At 43.8% G+C, this 19102-nt stretch overlaps 1 protein-coding gene across 5 annotated transcripts in view; it reads right to left on the bottom strand.

The window, feature by feature from the left end:
* STX3 (syntaxin 3) overlaps positions 1 to 19102 on the bottom strand; it is a 55277-nt gene that overhangs the window by 6614 nt on the left and 29561 nt on the right. For 2 of the 5 annotated variants that reach the window (XM_077321052.1, XM_077321053.1), the window contains exons 2-9: positions 13816 to 13896; positions 12713 to 12812; positions 12147 to 12221; positions 10610 to 10677; positions 9283 to 9391; positions 6308 to 6381; positions 5907 to 6041; positions 3508 to 3618 (exon numbers count right to left, since the gene is read on the bottom strand). In XM_077321052.1, coding sequence (XP_077177167.1) covers positions 3508 to 3618; positions 5907 to 6041; positions 6308 to 6381; positions 9283 to 9391; positions 10610 to 10677; positions 12147 to 12221; positions 12713 to 12812; positions 13816 to 13896 — 753 coding nt within the window. Of the gene's footprint in view, positions 1 to 1069; positions 1185 to 3507; positions 3619 to 3728; positions 3840 to 4167; positions 4190 to 5906; positions 6042 to 6307; positions 6382 to 9282; positions 9392 to 10609; positions 10678 to 12146; positions 12222 to 12712; positions 12813 to 13815; positions 13897 to 13975; positions 13999 to 19102 lie in introns of those variants that run through there. The other 3 variants (XM_077321054.1, XM_077321050.1, XM_077321055.1) reach the window with 3 other exon arrangements.

Raw genomic sequence — 19102 nt, 5'->3', positions numbered from 1 at the left:
CAATATTGCTAGTATTCATGGTTGATGAAAAAGCTTTCAGAATGTCAAATCCCATCCCCAATTATAAGAAATTGGTCAAAATCAAAAACTCAAGAAGCAACATGCAAAGTTAAAATGTACCAGTGCATTTTAGAGTGCGTAAGCTGAATCCCCAGTGCAAGCATGCCTACGCCCAAGTCGTTCTCATCTGAAGAAGCTGGATTTCTTACAATATTGCTAGTATTCATGGTTGATGAAAAAGTTTTCACAATGTTAGTACTCGGACTGGTATTGGCTTAAACCTCCAGAACCAAAAATAAACTGCATGAACCAGATTTTTCAAAAAAAGCCCCACATTTTTGCAGAACCACCAAATAAAATATGTCAAGTCAAATGAACAAAGGAGCAATGATATGAAGCAGATAATCAAGGCATTATTTTTCACAGAAGTCTCCATATGTGGGACCCATTTTAACCATACATAGGCAGAAGCAGAAGCCCCAGTTAGCTGCAAAAGCATGAGACAGACTGCCAAATGACAAAGTCATGTGACATAAAAAAGGAGAAGCCAGGGCCTTTGAACATGCCTGTGCTAAAAAGGGAATCCTTTCCACCACTGAGTTTCCTCACTTTACCATCAGCTTGCATGAAAAGAGGCATGATACATGGCACTCTCCATATGCATGCTAGCAGCCACTATTTCCATAAAGCAACAGTGGCAATTGTGTTGCGGGCTGTGACCTATCTGAAGATCCTGATCTGCAGGCTGAACATCACTGCCCTAGGTCACAGTATCTGGGAGACTCAGGGCAAAATATTATCTGCTTCTGTTCTAACCCACACATTGCTGGGAAAGCACCGGTGGGCAAACACAAGTGAATTGCTCATTCTCTCTTTAAAAACAAATTCAGTGTAAAGTGAACTTGGGCACTGAGGTCAGGCAAGTCAATCATAGTCCCAACGGTTAGTATGACAGTATTCAACAGTGGTCAGAGATATGAAGAACTCTTTCAAGAGACAGAAGTGGCAGAAGAGGCTATCGAAACAGTGTGAGAGACCAAGTATCCCTCTGCTCCCCCAAGCTACTTACGGTTCAGAGCCAGCAGCCTGGTGGGCTACTTTGGATTCAGCCCTACAGCAAGTCCAATAATCAAAGCTACAATTCCCAGCAAGACAATCACTACCACAATGATAATTATTGTTTTCTAGAAAAGGTAAAAAAAGAAGAGAAAAAATCTGCTATAAGTAATAACATAAGAAATTAGGAAAATGGAGTCTGCACACTTGTGGAGCTTGATTCGCAGTCCAGTTAAGGCCAATTCACATTAGTGTGTTTGCCATGTGATGAACTGAAATGTCAAGCATGAGAGCTAGAGCAGCCCTCAAGGACCGAACACATATTCCCAGACAAACTCAAATACATTTAATGCATGCTTAGTTGTAAGCCATTACATAATGAATACAGAGCAAAAAATGCACATGTGTAAATGATGCTTTGCTGTCATTGGCTAAAGGAGATTGAATACAAACTGACTGTGGTTACAAGATACAAATTAACTAGGTTTGGTGTTCTAAGTTTGTCTTGAATATTGAAAAACAAGGGGCCATTCCGCACTCGTTCAAAATTGCACAATGGTTGCTAATTGAAATCGTTACTAATTTGCTGTTATGCACAACTTCGTTGACAATCTGCAACACTCCTGAAACCGATCCGCAAAAAGCACTTTATTGTAGCACTTTCAGGGAAATCCCAAAAAGTGGATTCACCCTCCGGAAAGTGCTACACTCTTGCAACCAATCTGTAACACTAGCAGGAAAGTTCTGTGCGTTACCATTGCTGCAGTTTCTGCAAAGTCCCTCCCCCTGGCTCTCTCCTCTGATCTTCCGGCGAAGCGATCGCCATTTTTTTTTCTCAGAGCGAGCGGAGATCAACGCACCGGCGAACCTTCGTTTACCCAGCGAGGCTTCCCCGGCTGCAGTCCCTCCCCAGAGCTGTTTTAAGTCACCAAGCACCAAGCACGACACAGCCCCGTTTGCTGGTTTATTTTCCCTTTATTTTTCACTCTATTTTCAGCCGAAAATCGCACCCGTGGGGGGGGGGTATTTTTTTTTCACTCAGGGGGAGCGTGGCAACGATGAAACGGCAGCTCAAACACCACCTGCTAGCTGGATGGGTCTCTCCGTTGCAACGAATCAACGCAGATTCGTTGCAACATGTTTTTTTTTTTAACCTTCCTTAAAGGGAAAGGGGCTTTTCGGGAGCATGATAACGGCCTCCCATTGCTGCTCGTTTGATTGACGGCCAGGGGCGGGACAAAGCTCGGCAATATCGCTTCCTGGCTAGCGATTTTTGCCGAGACCTGAAACCTGTGGGAAACGATAGAAACGCAACTGGATTCCACTACAAAGGCAGGTATGCATAACGATGAATTCCACTATTTAAAATTGCATTTTTTTGTTCCCAAACCAATTTGCTACATAGATCCTGGTGCGGAATGGCCCAAGATCTCCACCTGCCATAAAACAGCAGCTGTTGGGGAGATTTTATCATTAAAAATATGAGTATAATCAAAGTTGCACCATTTCATTATTGACCTCCCCAAATCACAATGATTCAGTTGCCTTTCCTCAAGTTCCTCAAATGAATCACTTTTTAGCATCAAAAGAATTGTAGGGAGTGCAAATATACCTTCCTCACAGGGGGAAGAAACTATATTTGCTGCCCTGAATTCCTTGGAGGAAGGGCAAGGAAAACAGATGGGTACTGGGTGAAGGGTGCTCTCAGCAACTGAATTCCTCAGCTCTCAATGGAGGCAGAGGAGAAGTGGAAGCACTGAAAGGACAACCCATTCCACATTGCCCCTTGTCTTCCAGCAGAGCACCTATGCCTTTAGCACCTACAAAATACAACCAGCTTTCTTGTTGCCATATCCCTTGCCTGGACAAAGTTTTTCCACTTTAATTTCAGCCTGTCACGCAGCTCACAGAGGTGCAAGAGACCACGGAACTGGCAACCCTTGCTCCTCCGTACATTTTGCTATACCAGAACTTGCATGCAAGGTATCAAAATTTAAATGAGGATGAAGCTTGGCACACAAACAGTGACAAAAAAATGAAAGTATAACCCAAAGCAGCACAAGTCATAACCCAGCCTAGCCCACTAAAGGATTTTGATGCTCAAGTTCTTAGAAGACTTTGAAAAGAATTAGGGAACTGTGAAAGAAGAGACCTTCCTGACACAGGCGGAAGAGAGTGGAATCAAGGGTGGTGTCAAGCACAATGAGGAAACAGTATTTCACAGTGCTAGCTAGTCCCACGGTTGCTTGCAGAAATGGAAAAGAGCTTATAATGGGTCACAGAGTGGGTCGGAAAACAGAAAGTGGATGAATAGCTGAGGAACTTGGGAAAGGGCCACATAGGGATCCCAACAGTTGGCAGAATATGGGTTACACAATACAGCTCTAAAAGCACTGGGAGGGGATCTAAAAAAGGAGAAGAGGCAGGTGGGTTCTGAACAGTTAATCTCACCCTTCGTGCTTCACTCTGAAATTTGACAGCCTTTTTGGTGTCAGCAACAGCCCGTTCTACAAAGCCTACCGACTGGTCCATGTTGCTCTCAATGCGGTCAATCATAGCTCCCTTGCAGAAGAAGTGAAGTGGTGGAAGCAAAACAAAGAGGCAGAAGCAGAAAGTGTAAGACAGCTAGGTGGCTGATGGTGCAAAGCTGGTAGTCCACGGGAGAGGCTCACCTTGCGTGCCTTACTCTGATATTTCAAGGCTTTTTTGGTCTCTTCACGAGCTTTCTCTACGTGATCTATGGTGTGCATCATGTTGAGTTCTATATTATCTACAATCTCTCCCTGTGAAAGCAGGAAAAGAAAAACAGGGAGGATGAAAGCATGTTATCTTAGAAAACACCTACTGACGGATAAGGGTTCTAGGAAATCTCTTTAGTTCCCTTCCCCATAGTACCAATATCTTCTCCCAAGCAAGCCACACTTTCATTAAGTTATATAGGACAGTTCTACGCCACCTCTTCATCAGGGTTCATTTCCAACTGCTGTCACCCTCCCTTGAATGGCTTCTTTTCCATAGGTATTTTGTCTCCATAGTCATGTTGTTACAGCACTAATTCACCCATGTACCCTTCCCACACACCCTTTTCAGGTTCTAGAAACAAACACTCACCGTGATTTGACTTGAACACCATCTCCTCGGCATTGCATTGTGAGCAGAAAACAAGAAATGGGGCCTTAGAGTTTGGAACTGAAGCCTAAGTACAACTAAGCAGAGTATTTCTGACCCATAACTGACAGGCATCTCTAAAGGCCTGGTTATGACATAAGGAAAAGATCATCAGTTAAGAACACAGCATGGCTTGTAGCCCAAGAAATCAGGATCAGTCAAGAACTTCACAGGCTACTGACCCACCCTCAGACTGGCAAATCAAAGCTGATCATTTAGTTTGCAATTATCCAGGTTCAGCCAGGCTATTCACCCCTGTTAGTAAACCAGCCCTGGGCCAGGGGAATGATGTTGAAACCACTGATAAACACTTGCCTTTTTTAATTCAGAAGAGTCACACTGTGCCATTGATCACAGAAGAGTAGTTTTGTTCCACCTTGAACCTATTCTTTTAGCCTGCTATTTTTTTCTGCACTTCATAACATGCTCTCTTTTCTCTGCCATTCCACATTTCAACTATACACATATACATGGTTCTTTTATTTCCATTCTCAGTTCCCCTGAATGTAAGAATATTGGAAGAGCCCAGTTGAATTCATACACTGTGGGGAACCTTTGATGCAGGTGGGCCATGCAGCATGACTGGCTGGCTGCATACCAACTAGAGAAGTGGATGCCAACTCCTCAACAGAGGCATCTGAATCCAGGAAAGGAAAGAGACCCATAGGCATTTTCCCTGACCATGTTGGCTGCAGGTGTTCTCACAATGTGGTGGGGAAGAGAGTCACCAAGACCGTTTATGCACTGGAGGTTTCAAGCTGGGCTCCAGACTGGAGTTTTAGTCATGGCAGGTTGCTCCACCTCTTCCTGCACCCACATGGGGGAGCATTTGGCCTGGTGCACCTCATCCACTCCCTATCTGTGCTCCTGATAAGGGGGTGGGGCAGTGAAGTTCCCAGTGCATAAACGGTCCAACGGTGGGAAAAGGCATTTCCCTAAGAGCCAGTAAATATTCAGTAATGTTCTCTGCAGGACCACTCTATGCCCAGGAATGCAACTGCTCTACTATTGCATCATTCAGAGGTGCTATTTATTGTCAAGTGCAGAATTCCAATTCCCAGAAATCTCAGCTTCCATTTTTCTTAGCAAGGAATCAGATTTCTAGTTCTCATGGCTATGAAAATAGGCTTGAAATAGTCTATGAAAAATCTAAAAAGTCAAGATATCTAATAGCTTAGAAGCCCCCAAAGTGTGTTCCTTTCCCATCGCTAGCAGAAGCAGAATAATTTATGAAAAATAAGCAAATATACAGAAGTCACAAATCTAAATTCTAGTGATAACATCCTTTGTCCTTGCCTACCTACCCTTTTTAGCGAGTGGTTTTCCAGCCTCATGCCCCTCAGCACCTGGCCTAAGACAACTAGCATGGCAGGGTAGATGGGATGATGAATGTGGCCTTGCTCAAATCCCTGTCTAGGCAAGTCACGGGGACTCAGATGAAACAGTCAAATCTGTGGCCTCAAACCTGAAAGTATACTTGTTGTCTTCTAATCTGGCAGTATCTTGCAGATTGAAATACTCTCCATTTGTGCATTACCCTTTCAAAGTATCAGCATTGCTTCCTATCAGTTAAACTAAACAGCCCACTGGATTCTTTGGATTGTCACTTTTGCTGTGTGCTCGGGTTCCCCAAGCTGCTTACGCATTCTTGCCCATCTATCATTAGTGAATATCTCTATTACCTGGTTTTCCACCAGCATGGCAATGTCTACAAACATGTCATGAAGCTCCTTGATACTACTTTCAAGCCGCAAAATGTCCTTATGCCGCCCTTCAATCTCACTCAGTGCCTGCTTTGAAATCTGAGAATCCATGATCTAGAAGAAACCAAAAAAATGCTGTAATTTGTAAATTAGTCCACAAAACCATGGCCTTCTAAGTGAATACTGAGAAACTTTCAGCACTGTAGTTGTCATATGCTCCATCCCAGCCTCTACACCTTTCTCTTCCTGCTTTCTACCCAAAATCTGCATATATCTCCAGCCTATGAAACTTGTAAGCCATAGACACATGCCTTGAACTCAGGATCATCTAGTCCCTTCTCCCCTCAAAGTATCAAGCAGCTCTGTTCACTGGCACTCACCCCAGATGTAAATATTGCAGGATTCCCACTCTCTAGCATTTCCTCCAGCTCCTCATCTGTTGTATTCTTCCCAGCTGTATCCGGGGGGGGGGGAACAAAAAGGAATATGAGTGGCATTAGAATGCACAGTTCCACAGGGCCTGCAAAATAAAGCTCTTCCACCAGGCATTTGGTTGAGGTTGACCGAACTGACAACATCTAGTAGGCCCCCCAGAACCCTTCCCCGTGAATTCTGAACTGACCAACCATGGGATAGTTAACAAGTTAATATTGTTCAATGAGTTACTGAACCTATTGGAACCACTATTATTACTGAAACTACTGCTACCACTGTTGTTTATTCAATGCTGTTATTATGTTATGCAGTACTTGTTCTATGTTCTCTCACGTTCTAGGTAAACTGCCCTGAGCTTAGGGCAGTATATAATAAATAAAAATAAAAAATAAGCGAGAAAGTGCCAGCTCAGGAGCTACTGGTGAATGCTGCTTTCTTTCTTACAGTGTGTGATGGTTGCAGGAGAGTGGAGGCTGTTTTGAGTGTTGTTTTTTGCCTGTTCCTTGCCTGGGTGGTGGGGGACTACAGCTAATTGCATTCACTAATGTGCATTAGTTGGCAGTTTTGCCTGGGGTTGACTGCTAGCTCCATCCTCTGCTGGGCGGGCCTTTGTGCTATAAAAAGCTTTTGCTCACCAGAGGCACACACCAAACTACAAAAGCTAACGGACTCTTGGCTTGTGGATCAAGGTGGAATGCTCTGTGGCATGTTTGTATTTTTATCTCAGAGTAACTTTAAATACATATGCACCAAGGGCAAGTTAGTAGTACTCCTGGAGGAGAAGGTACAGAAGCTAGAACGCCTGTCCACACTTTATTCTAAAAAGAAGGGTGAAGAGTTCTTAAAAAGAACTCATGGAGCCCTTTTTGGAGGGCAACTGGGAGAGGAAGGAAAGATATCTCACCAGTTAGAGAACCCAATATAAGAGGACAGCAGATTGAAGAAGGTTACCCAGAGGTGTCGAAAGATAAGGAGATATTCTGCCTATCTGACACTCAGAAATCATTTCCAGGATCTGCCTGTAGATAGTGACTCTGGACCACAGGAACAGCTGAAGTGCAAGAATACTGGAGGCGGGCAAATGTTGTCCCCATCTTCAAGAAGGGGGAAAAGGAGGATATAGGGAACAACCGTCCCATCAGCCTGACGTCTATAGCTTGCAAAATTTTAGAGCAAATCATCAAACAGTTGGTTCTTGAGCAGCTAGATAGTCTTATTGACACGTTGGTAAAGTGCAGTGTGGATGCTGTTACTGTTAGGTGAATCGAGCACTGGTTGACAGATCACACCCAAAGGGTGCTTGTAAATGGTTCATCATCTTTTTGGAGAGGAGTGCCTCAGGGATCTGTCCTGGGCCCTGTGTTATTCAACATATTCATACATGATTTGGATGAAGGAACAGAGAGGGTGCTTATTAAATTTGCGGATGACACTAAACTGGGAGGGGTAGCAAACACAACAGAAGACAGGATGCAGGATGATCTTGAAGCCAGGAAAACTGGGCTAAAATGAATAAAATGAATTTTAATAGTGAAAAATGTAAAGTTCTGCATTTAGGTAGGAAAAATCAAATGTATCACTATAGGATGGGTGAGACTTGTCTTGGCAGTATTACATGTGAATATGATCTGGGGGTCTTAGTAGACCATACACTGAACATGAGTCAGCAGTGTGACTCAGTAGCTAAAAAGGCATGGGATTTTGGGCTGTATTATAAGAAGCATAGGTGATGTTACCACTTTACTCTGCTCCGATTAGACCTCACATGGAATACTGTGTTCAGTTTTGGGCAACACAACTGAAGAAAGATGTAGACAGACTGGAGCATGACCAGAGGAGGGCTACAAAGATGGTGAGGCGTTTGGAGACCAAGACGTATGAGGAAAGGTTAAGGGAGCTTGTTCTGTTTAGCCTGGAAAGGAGATGACTGAGAGGGGATCTGATAACCATCTTCAAGTATTTAAAAGGCTGCCATATAGAGGATGGAGCAGAGTTGTTTTCTGTTACCCCAGAGGGTCGTACCAGAACCAATGGATTATAGTTAATTCAAAAGAATTTTCAACTAAACATTCAGAAGTTCCTGACAGACCGGTTCCACAGTGGAACAGACTTCCTCGGGAGGTGGTAGGTTCTCTTTCATTGGAAGTTTTAAAGCAGAGGCTAGATAGTCATCTGACAGAAATACTGATTTTATGAACTTAGGCAGATTATGAATGGGTGGGCAGGTAGTGTGAGTTCCTGCACAGTGTGGGGGGTTGGACTAGATGGCCCTGGAGGTCCCTCCCCACTCTATGATTCTATGACTCAATATGAGCTATAAGATACATCATTCTAGGAATTGGGCAATGGCTTTAATTAGTTAACACTGTTTACCTTGGCATGGTTTATGCAAGCAATGAAATCAGTGAGATGCGAGTCTATAACCATTGCTCTATGCATTTCATGATGGCACCATTCCTGCACAAAAATGAGTACCTGCCACTGGAAATTATCCTGTACTAACTAACAGGACTGCTCTGTGTACAGCTAAAATACTGTATGAGAAAAGCCTTATTGGAAAAGTCCATAATAATGATGGCATGTATCCTACTTTTCAGCTTTTAGCACTGACAAAATAGCCTTGGAATTATGTAAGAAATGTTGCCTTAATGGCAGAAGGATGGGACGGTGACAGCTACTGGAGTTAGGCTCTGCAGTGAAGTCTTTATGGTGAGGAGACTTGCTCATGAGCGACTGAACTGCCTCTAGAACTGACCAGGGAGCACCCAGCTTGTGAGCACCGACTGCAGTCTCTAGTGTAGTGGGCAGTACACAGACCCTAGGCAATACACACACCCCTGGGGGGGGGATCCAGGGAAATGGTGAAGAATTTGGGGGCAAAGCAGCACTCTGATTCAGCCAGCAAGCACAATATACGTACTAATCTCTAGCTGCCTCTGGATCCTCCCTTTGCTCCGTTCCCGGAAGTCGACTTGGGCCTCATTGTACTTCGTCATCACTTCAACAAACTTTCGAGACAGAACTGAATGCTGGTGACAGAAGAAATGATGTCACTAGAGCCCCTCTCACACTTTCATTCTGACAGTCTAATTTTCACTGGCTTCATCTTGCAGTAACTGTAAACTTAATAGAAGGCCTTTTCCTTGGAACATGCAGACATTTTAGGGTGGATGTGTTACTACATGTTGTTCCATGGTGCTTTAAAGCTACAGTTTGTGTTTACACTCATGGAGGCAGTAATGCAATGAGGAAAGCAGGCTTGGGGAAAGAGGCACTTAATTTTTACTCCAGTCTTTTTTCCACCTGAAATTGTCTCCTAAGCTATTTTTACTCCAGTTGTGCAGTATCTACAATGGTAAATGCAGCTCTTTTTTGTAGGAAAGGGTAAAAGGTTAAAAGCCCCCTTCAGTCTCTTCTTCCCAACTACTGCATTTGCATTTTATACTAACAAAAACTGCACTTTTAATCAAAAATCTACATATAACATGTAGCTCTGCCCTCAGTGCTTACACTAAGAATGATACAGCTCCCTCCCCCTTAGCTTTTACTAGTGTAATATGAGCCTTTTACCTCTGAGGAACTGAAAGTCATCTACTGATATGTATTTCAAGAGGGGGGGGAAATCGAGTTCTGAACATTTTAAATTAAGAAATATTAAAGACAGAAGGAAGTCGTGGAATGTCCAGAGTATCTTCAGGTGTATGTCTCCATGTCTCCCAGGCTGAAAGGCACATAGGCATTAATGGGCACTCCACATACTGGGTAGAACCATTACCCTCTCTCTCCATCTCTTCCTCCCCAACCTTACGTCTCTTTTTAAACATACCTGCTTCCAAGGCTTGATATGAGAACACTGCAACTTGGAACTAGTATTTAAGATGCCAGAGTTCTTACATAAGTAAAACGAATGCTTCTGCATATGTGGAGAGAACTTCTCTCACTAAGAACCACAACTCAGGTCTGGGATGTTGACCTCCAAGGCAGCCTCAGCATTTTCCCCTATTCCCTACAGTTAACTACTTGTACTGTCCAAGAAATAGATGTTTCCGTCTTCAGTTCTTGCATCGTGTATCTGCAAGCAAAGGCATCTTGCAACCGATAGGTAGTTCAAAAAGAGTTTCAGGGCAGAAGTGTTCAAGGGCCAAAGCTCCCTTCATCAGACACTAAATGCTGAATCTAACTATTTTAGTGCAGACCAACACAGCCAATCCCCAAAACTATCTGTTCACACTTCTCCCTCTGCTTACCTGGGATTTCCGTATCCGCAGGTCTGCTGATGACCGAACTTCGTCTTCCTCAATGTTCCGCTCCATGCCTGTAAACACAGGGAGCTGAATTTAATGTTACCAACTGCAAGTGTATCTGAGAGGATGTGACAACTCTATCTGCATAGTGAATACATTAAGATTTGCACTGAGTGGCATGTAAGTACTGGCATGTGAAGTCCAGTGTGGCTAAGGGCCTGTTAGCATATAGGGTCCAAGTTAAGAGCATACAGGATTAAATGCACTTGCCAAAGCACAGTGCACCACTTACCAAGAGCTTTAAAAAGCACATCTGAACATAACCCGCAAACTAGTAGAGTAAAGAAAACTGCAGAAGAATATTAGCCTTTTAAGATGTGAGTGAAGAAAAGTCACATGCAAAGCCTCAGTCCAGAAGTTTGCTAGAAAAGTCTAGTGGGAGGGGGAACCAATAACGTGGAAATCTGCAGTTAATGATATTTGCCTGGTGTCCTGTGGAATAGATATAGCCGACTCTACTCCATGGCTTCACCTGCAGAAAGTCTTGCTGCCACCACCCAGATCCCTATCAAGCAGCCAACATGCTGAGATTTGCTTTTTATAGTCCTAGCCCTGTCTAATTTTGTAGTTGCCTTGCTCATAAAATATTTTAAGTTATTTGATTGCATTGTTTTACACCTTGTCTCAATGAGAAAGGCAGGGTATAAATTAAACAAATAACCCATCCATTGTTGGAAACAAAAACTAAAGGAAGGCAAACTGGAAAGTGGACCCAAAACACCATCTAGAAAATTCCTAAAGGAAAATATAAAGCTGGTATTCTTTATTTTACCATAATAGAACATATTTTTTCAATTAGAAACATCCACAGAGCAGGTTATAAAAAGGACTAATTAAAATCTAATACAATAAAAACAACATAATCCAAAACACAGAAAGGATGAGCCAAGAATACTAAATAAGAACAGAATATCAGCAGTAAGCACCCTAGAACTAGATTACTTTGAGAGAAATGAAACAAAAATATTTTGCAGAGGAGATCTGCACAATCTCAGTGTTGCCACTGAGAAGATTAGACATTGGATTAGACATTATCTCCATTCCCTGGACTATCAGGGCCAACGTCCTTGGTCACTGGAGATGGGTCAACCTTTAAGCAGCAGAAAGAAGGTAAGAATAGTTTGTCTCACAAAGACAGCTGGAATACAACTTATAAGAAGGAGCTGGCACTAAGGATAGATCCACCTTTTATAGGGCAGACCCAAATTCCTGGGGTTATTGCAGGGTTCCTTTGGTAGACCATGCAGCAAGTACAAAATACAGGTGATACTATTTATATCCGTAAGCATCTGTATTCCTGCATACTGAAAACCATAGTGGGTCAGGGCTCCCCAAGATGCATCTGAAGGTATTTGAAGAACTGAGGATGTCACCCAACTTTGGCTGTTTGCTGTAAAATTGGCATGCCTGTGCACAGTAAAGAGATACCCACAGTAAGAGCCGAGTCATACAGTGAAGACCCCTGGAGACAGTCTCTTACTTTTAAGTTTGTTTCGGACACTGTTAGCCATTTTCTTGATTTCTGCTGTGAGCTGATCCAGATCATCTTTTGTTTCTGCGGAACACAAGAAAAAGCATTAGCTTTGGGAGGTACAAGAACAGTTGTAAACATCCTTAAGCCAGCACCTCCCAGCTGGTCAGGAAGATATGAAAGGGCAGGGAAGGTCTATTCAGTCATTCCCACGCTTTCCTCCAAGGGGCTCAGGGAAGCATACAGGGGTCCCCCCTCCTTCGCAGTAGCCTCACAACAACCATGAGTGGCATTTTAAACTGGCAAGCTGTCTTCTCTGGTGAGAGATTTGAACCTGGGTCTCCTCGTCTGATACTCTAACCACAATAGCAGGGGCAGACCTCAGGGCCCTAGCCTCTTCACAAAGACTACTCTTCTCTTCTCCCAATGACAGTCTCTCTCCTCTCCATCCCTCCTAACACTGGCACCTGAGAACAAGGGAAAGAGGAGGAAGAGATTACTATTAATATGTTGCTTCAGACAGAGGCTTGGGGCCAGGTCTTCCGAGACTGCTAAGGAGCCAGTGTCTTACTCACTTTGTTCGGGGATGGGGGCAGACAAGATAATGCTGTACAGTCTCTTTGCTTCTTCTACATTCTCAGCAATCTTATCAATATTTAGCCGTGTTTCTTCAATCTGTAAAGAGATGAAAAGGTGAAATGATGAACACATTGATGTGGACACATAGGGAGGCTGGAACCTGAAGATCTCATTAAAAAAATTAAGCCAACATATGTGTTCAGGTTAGCAGACAACAGCCGCATCACTCTAAAGCAAAGGCATCTTTCATAAACAGTACGTGCTCCAGCAGAGAAGACATAATATGTAACCATCTTCCAGAAAACAGGAAAAATGAGATGCCAGTGAAAAACACAAATTTGATAGCACAATGCATAGTATCTCTGTACATTTTACTGCAAGGAAAGATGGCAGCAGGTGACCCTCCCCCAAACAAAGATGTTTAAGTGTCCACCTCTTTCACGTATTCCCAACTCCAGTCATGCCACTGCTAAGAATGTTTTCCTACATACATAAAACTAGAGATGTTTAAAGTATTCTGGTACTAGTATTCTGTAAAATATTTTCAAAAATGTCTGCATGCACACTCATGCATGCTCATGCCTTGAATAAACTTTGTTGGTCTTAAAAGCACTACTGAACTCAAACTTTGATCAAAAATATCAGTAGCTGATCACTTCCTATACATTCACCTTTGATATATGCACTGGGGTGATCTCTTTGCAGCAGAACCACATCCCAAGCTTTGTTTAGAGAACAGGCATTACTTACACACCAGTGTAAATAAATGGAATGCAGATCTTTCAACCACAGAGAAACAAAAGCCACTAAACAAACAATCCTGAGGATTTTGCATGGATATTTACACCTGACTGTCCAGTTTCTAAAGCAGAATGTGAGCTCCGAGCTGTGCCTACTGAATCACAACAGCTCTCAACACATGCTACCATCATTTTGTGACATCCAAATAACCATCACTAAGATTAAGTGAAAGAAGAAAGCATTTGTTTCTCCACTTGACAGTTGGAAGTGCCTATAGTGTGATAGAAGCTGAATTCAGGCCTGCATCTCTGGTACTTCACTGTAACTTGAAGGCTGCTCTCTCATTGCCCTCTCTCACCTCTGCAAAGAACTCATCCATAAAAGCTGTGTTGTCGATGGCAATTTCCAGATCATCATCAGTATCATCCTGGTTCTGTTTCTGTAAAGAGACAAGATGACATTAGATGAAGAATCACATGCACATACCTTTTACCAAGATGCATCCTTTTTTGGCTTACCAGTTAGTGAAGGAAACATTCAATTCCTGTAGGATGGATTCACAAGTCTTAAATTACCGCACCTGTACCAAGAGTAAGTCACTGGATCTAGATGAAAGCCAGACACCAAACACTACTTGGAAGAAGGTTGATGCATGGTACTTAGCAAGCTCTCTATGCCAGAACATCTATAATCTTTGACCTAAACACTATTTGCAAGACTGAACCCAGCAGGTCAGTGGAGACCTAGGCTCAGTTTGCAAGGAACTATCATAGCTGAGCAGGAAGCAAATATAAGGAACCAGTGGAACAGCCTTTTCACCAGTTAAGGAAAGGCAGCCTTATGTAGAGCAGGGTTCAAAGATTACACACTCTCATATCTCAATTGACAGAAGCAGATTTACTCTCTTCTTCCTAGGAGAAGCCAACAGGGAATTTTCCAGTGGGCTGATCAGACCCATGTTCTCACCCCCACCCCATTTACACTTTGGCATTCACTGCATGGAAGTAAACAAATGACTGAAAGGTAAGGAAGCAAAAAAAAAAAAAAAACAGGGTGCATGACAACCATTTCATTGGCAAAGATAGAGATACAAGAATCCACTCTTCTAGCCATCAATATGTTGCAAGCCTGGTTACCCATTGACTTAGGGTTGCCAAGATCCTCCTGGCCACTGATGGAGAAGGCTAGGATTGCCAGATCCAGGCTGAGGAAACTCCTGGAGATTTGCAATAGGAGCCTGGCGAGGGCAAGGACCTCAGTAGGGTATAGAATCATAGAATCATAGAATCATAGAGTTGGAAGGGTCCATACAGGCCATCTAGTCCAACCCCCTGCTCAACGCAGGATTAGCCCTAAGCATCCTAAAGCATCCAAGAAAAGTGTGTATCCAACCTTTGCTTGAAGACTTCCAGTGAGGGGGAGCTCACCACCTCCTTAGGCAGCCTATTCCACTGCTGAACTACTCTGACTGTGAAAAACTTTTTCCTGATATCTAGCCTATATCGTTGTACTTGAAGTTTAAACCCATTACTGCGTGTCCTCTCCTCTGCAACCAGCAGAAACAGCATCCTGCCCTCCTCCAAGTGACAACCTTTCAAATACTTAAAGAGGGCTATCATGTCCCCTCTCAACCTCCTTTTCTCCAGGCTGAACATTCCCAAGTCCCTCAACCTATCTTCATAGGGCTTGGTCCCTTGGCCCCAGATCATCTTCGTCGCTCTCCTCTGTACCCTTTCAATTTTATCTACGTCCTTCTTGAAGTGAGGCCTCCAGAACTGCACACAGTACTCCAGGTGTGGTCTGACTAGTGCCGTATACAATGGGACTATGACATCTTGTGATTTTGATGTGATGCCTCTGTTGATACAGCCCAAAATGGCATTTGCCTTTTTTACCGCTGCATCACACTGCCTGCTCATGTTTAGTTTACAATCCACAAGTACCCCAAGGTCTCGTTCACACACAGTGCTACCTAGAAGAGTATCCCCCATCCAGTAGGCATGCTTTTCATTTTTCTGACCCAGATGCAGAACTTTACACTTATCTTTATTGAATTGCATCTTGTTCTCATTTGCCCATTTTTCCATTCAGATCTCGTTGAACTCTGTCGCTATCTTCCGGAGTATTTGCCAGTCCTCCCAATTTGGTGTCATCTGCAAACATGATGAGTAGTCCCTCCACCCCCTCATCTAGATCATTAATAAATATGTTAAAAAGTACCAGGCCGAGCACCGAGCCCTGAAGTACCCCGCTACTCTCTCCAGTCTGATGAAACACCATTGACAACAACTCTTTGAGTGCGGTTCTCTAATCAATTCCCTATCCACCTGACTATCTGAAAATCCAGATTGCAGTCCTTCAACTTATCCATCAGAACATCATGGGGAACCTTGTCAAAAGCTTTACTAAAATCCAAGTAAATGACATCAACCGAATTTCCCCGATCCAGCAAACCTGTTACTTGGTCAAAAAAAGAAACTAGGTTGGTCTGGCAAGACCTGTTGGAGACAAATCCATGCTGACTTCCTTGGATCACCAAATTGTCCTCCAGATGTTTGCAGATCGCTCCCTTTAATATCTGCTCCATTATCTTCCCCACAACAGAGGTCAGACTCACTGGTCTGTAGTTTCCTGGGTCATCCTTCCTCCCTTTTTTGTAGATCGGAATAACGTTTGCTCTTTTCCAGTCCTCCGGGACATCTCCAGTCCTTAAAGAGGTTCCAAAGATGATGGACAAGGGCTGTGCAAGTTCTCTGGAAAGTTCTTTGAGTACTCTCGGGTGCATTTCATCTGGACCAGGGGATTTGAACTCATCCAGTGCAGCTAAATGCCTCTCGACAACCTCTCTATCCATGTTAACCTGCCACCCAGACACTATCCTTTGGCTACAGCCATCTCTAGATGTGCCTAAACACTTTGACCTGTGGGAAAAAACTGATGTAAAATAGGCACTAAGCCTTTCTGCTTTCTCTGCATCTTTCATTAGAGTTTGTCCATCTGCACCCAACAGTGGGCCTATTGCCTCCTTGACTTTACGTTTGCTCCTCACATAACTGAAAAATCTTTTCTTGTTACAATGGGCTTCCCTGGCCAATCTTAGATCACTCTCAGCTTTGGCCTTTCTGATGATTGATCTACAGTGCCTAGTAACCTGTAGGTACTCTTCTTTAGAGCTCTGTCCTTCCTTCCATTTCCTGAACATTTTCCTTTTCTTTCTTAGTTCCTCTTGAAGTTCTCTGTTCATCCAAATAGGCTTCTTAGAGCTCCTGCAGTGTTTTCGTATTTCTGGAATAGTCATTGATTGAGCATGCAATAGCTCTTGTTTGAGTAGTGCCCACCCTTCACATGCTCCCTTCCCTTCCAGCATTCTCGTCCATGGTATGACACTCATCATGTCTCTGAGTTTATTAAAGTTTGCCCTACGAAAATCCAACATCCGCATCTGGCTACAAGCTTCCTTGGCTCCCCATCTCAAAAGGAATTCTATGAGGACATGGTCACTTCCCCCTAGGGTCCCCACCTCCTTCACCTCATCCACCAACTCTTGCCTGTTGGTCAGTATTAATTCCAGTATGGCTGAACCTCTTGTGGGTTCATCTACCATTTGATAAATGAAATTGTCAGCCAGGCAGGTCAGAAACTTGCATGACTGAGGACAATGCCACAAAGTCCACCCTCCAAAGCATTCCCCTCTGATTCCCCGCGAAGCGCCTCCCACCGCATCAGGCCGCCGGCCAGGGAGCCCCTGCTAGCCGCGCGCAGCGCGGCTGTCGGGGACTCCCGTGCCTAGCCACAACAGAGCTGTGAAAGACCCGCCCGCAACCCAATATGGCCACCGAGGACCCGCCGAGGACACCCCGCCGCCGCCGCCGCCCGCTCGCCCGCCCGCCCTCGATGACGCCTCCTGAATAAGGTGCCCTTCCTTCCCGCGTGCTGCCCTGTCCCTCCCTCTGCCCCCACATTCTAGTGCCCATTGTATTTGGTTTACAATGGGCTCTTTTCCTAGTATAGCAATAAGAAACAAACTGAGCCCTGAATGGAGCTAAAGCCATGCAGAAGCAAAACGAAAGCCTGACCCACCTGCAAAGTGAAAGTGAGTTGGCATGCAGAAGAAGAAAATACACTCAAGGGGAATGCAGGGCAACAGTGAAGGGACAGTAACAGTACATAAAAATGGAGAAGTAGTAGGGAAGCAAGTCCATCTAAATATTTGTACTCTCCTACTCCAAGAAACAGAATTGGCAGTTCTTTAACCAAGATATCCTTGCAGGGAAATGAGAAGAGGGCTGTCCATAGCCTCTTCTTCTCAACCAAGGTGGATTTTTCTCAAATTCCTCTTTTGCTTTGGATTTCTTTGTGGTCCAAATAATTCCATACCCTTTACAGTGCTGCCTCCAGGCCTCAGTGCCTGGTCTTAAAATAGCACTTCATTAATCACTGCTAGCTGAGCAACATAAATTAAACAAACTGAACCCTCAGAAAACTCATCCTGCCTGAGAGAGAAAGGTTACAAAAGAGGGTCTGGCCTCGAGTCAACTAACAGCTCACCCATACTATAAGGAATGCTGACTAGGAAATCATATTTCACAGTTAAATTTTTTCAAGTATGGGAAGAACAGAGACACCCAAAAGAGAAACCTTTTGTTATACAACTGAGAACAATTATTCTTCTTAAGAAAGATTTCTTGTCCCTTTACTTTAAACATAGTTACATTTCTTATAACAGATGGATCTCAACTGTTGGCAAGGAACCCATAAAGGAGTGGGGAGGAAAGTCCTTCACACTGATGCGGCTGACATGGTACAGTCCTGAAAGAGATAATGAGCTGGATGAGGCAATTTTATCTTTGCCACTTTCCCCTACACCAAGCAGCCCTTGCTGATTCAAGGAAAGTTGATTCCCTGGGCTGGGAATTGCATTGATGAAAGCACTACGCTTTGAGAGCTAGTTTGGTGTAATGGTTAAGAACAGCTACTCCACTACTCTGGAGAGCCAGGTTTGATATCTACTCCTCCTCCACATGCAGCCATCTGGGTGACCTTGGGCTAGTCATGGCTCCCTTGGGACTATCTCAGCCCCACTTACCTCACAAGGCGCCTGTTGTGGGAAGAGGAAGGGAAGGCAATTGAAGGCTGCCTTGAGACTTCTTTGGTAGTAAAAAGTATGGTACAAAAAAGCTTAACTATCCAATGAAGGAGGAGGGGCAATTTTCAAAGCAGCCCTTCCCTCTAACCTCAAGGACAACTTCCCAAGTATGGATGGAACAGCTGGGGGGAAGAGAATGTGGCAAAAGATCCACATTCTCCAGCCCCTTCCACTGACAACTCCAACAACAGTTGGAGTGGGGGGAAGGAGAATATGATTAGAAGCTGACAGTTATAAAGCAGGTCCACAATATGCGGTAGAAGTCTTGAGCCATTGTCTGATTGCTGGAGCTACATGGCATAAACAAGCTGAAACTGAATCCTGACAGGACAGACATTTGGGCTCCCCACATCTGATGGGATTCTGCTGAGTCAGTTAAGAGTCTAGCGTTTATAGTCTGACATCATTGTTGGAGAAGCAAGTTAATGCCACTGCAAAAAAGAAAAGAAACATTTTTTGTGACCTAGAATTTAAAGATTTATTTCCCCAACCCCTCCCT

The sequence above is a fragment of the Paroedura picta genome, chromosome 2 (genome assembly GCF_049243985.1).
Source record: "Paroedura picta isolate Pp20150507F chromosome 2, Ppicta_v3.0, whole genome shotgun sequence".
Taxonomy (NCBI): domain Eukaryota; kingdom Metazoa; phylum Chordata; class Lepidosauria; order Squamata; family Gekkonidae; genus Paroedura; species Paroedura picta.
This window is presented reverse-complemented; position numbering and strand designations above follow the sequence as displayed.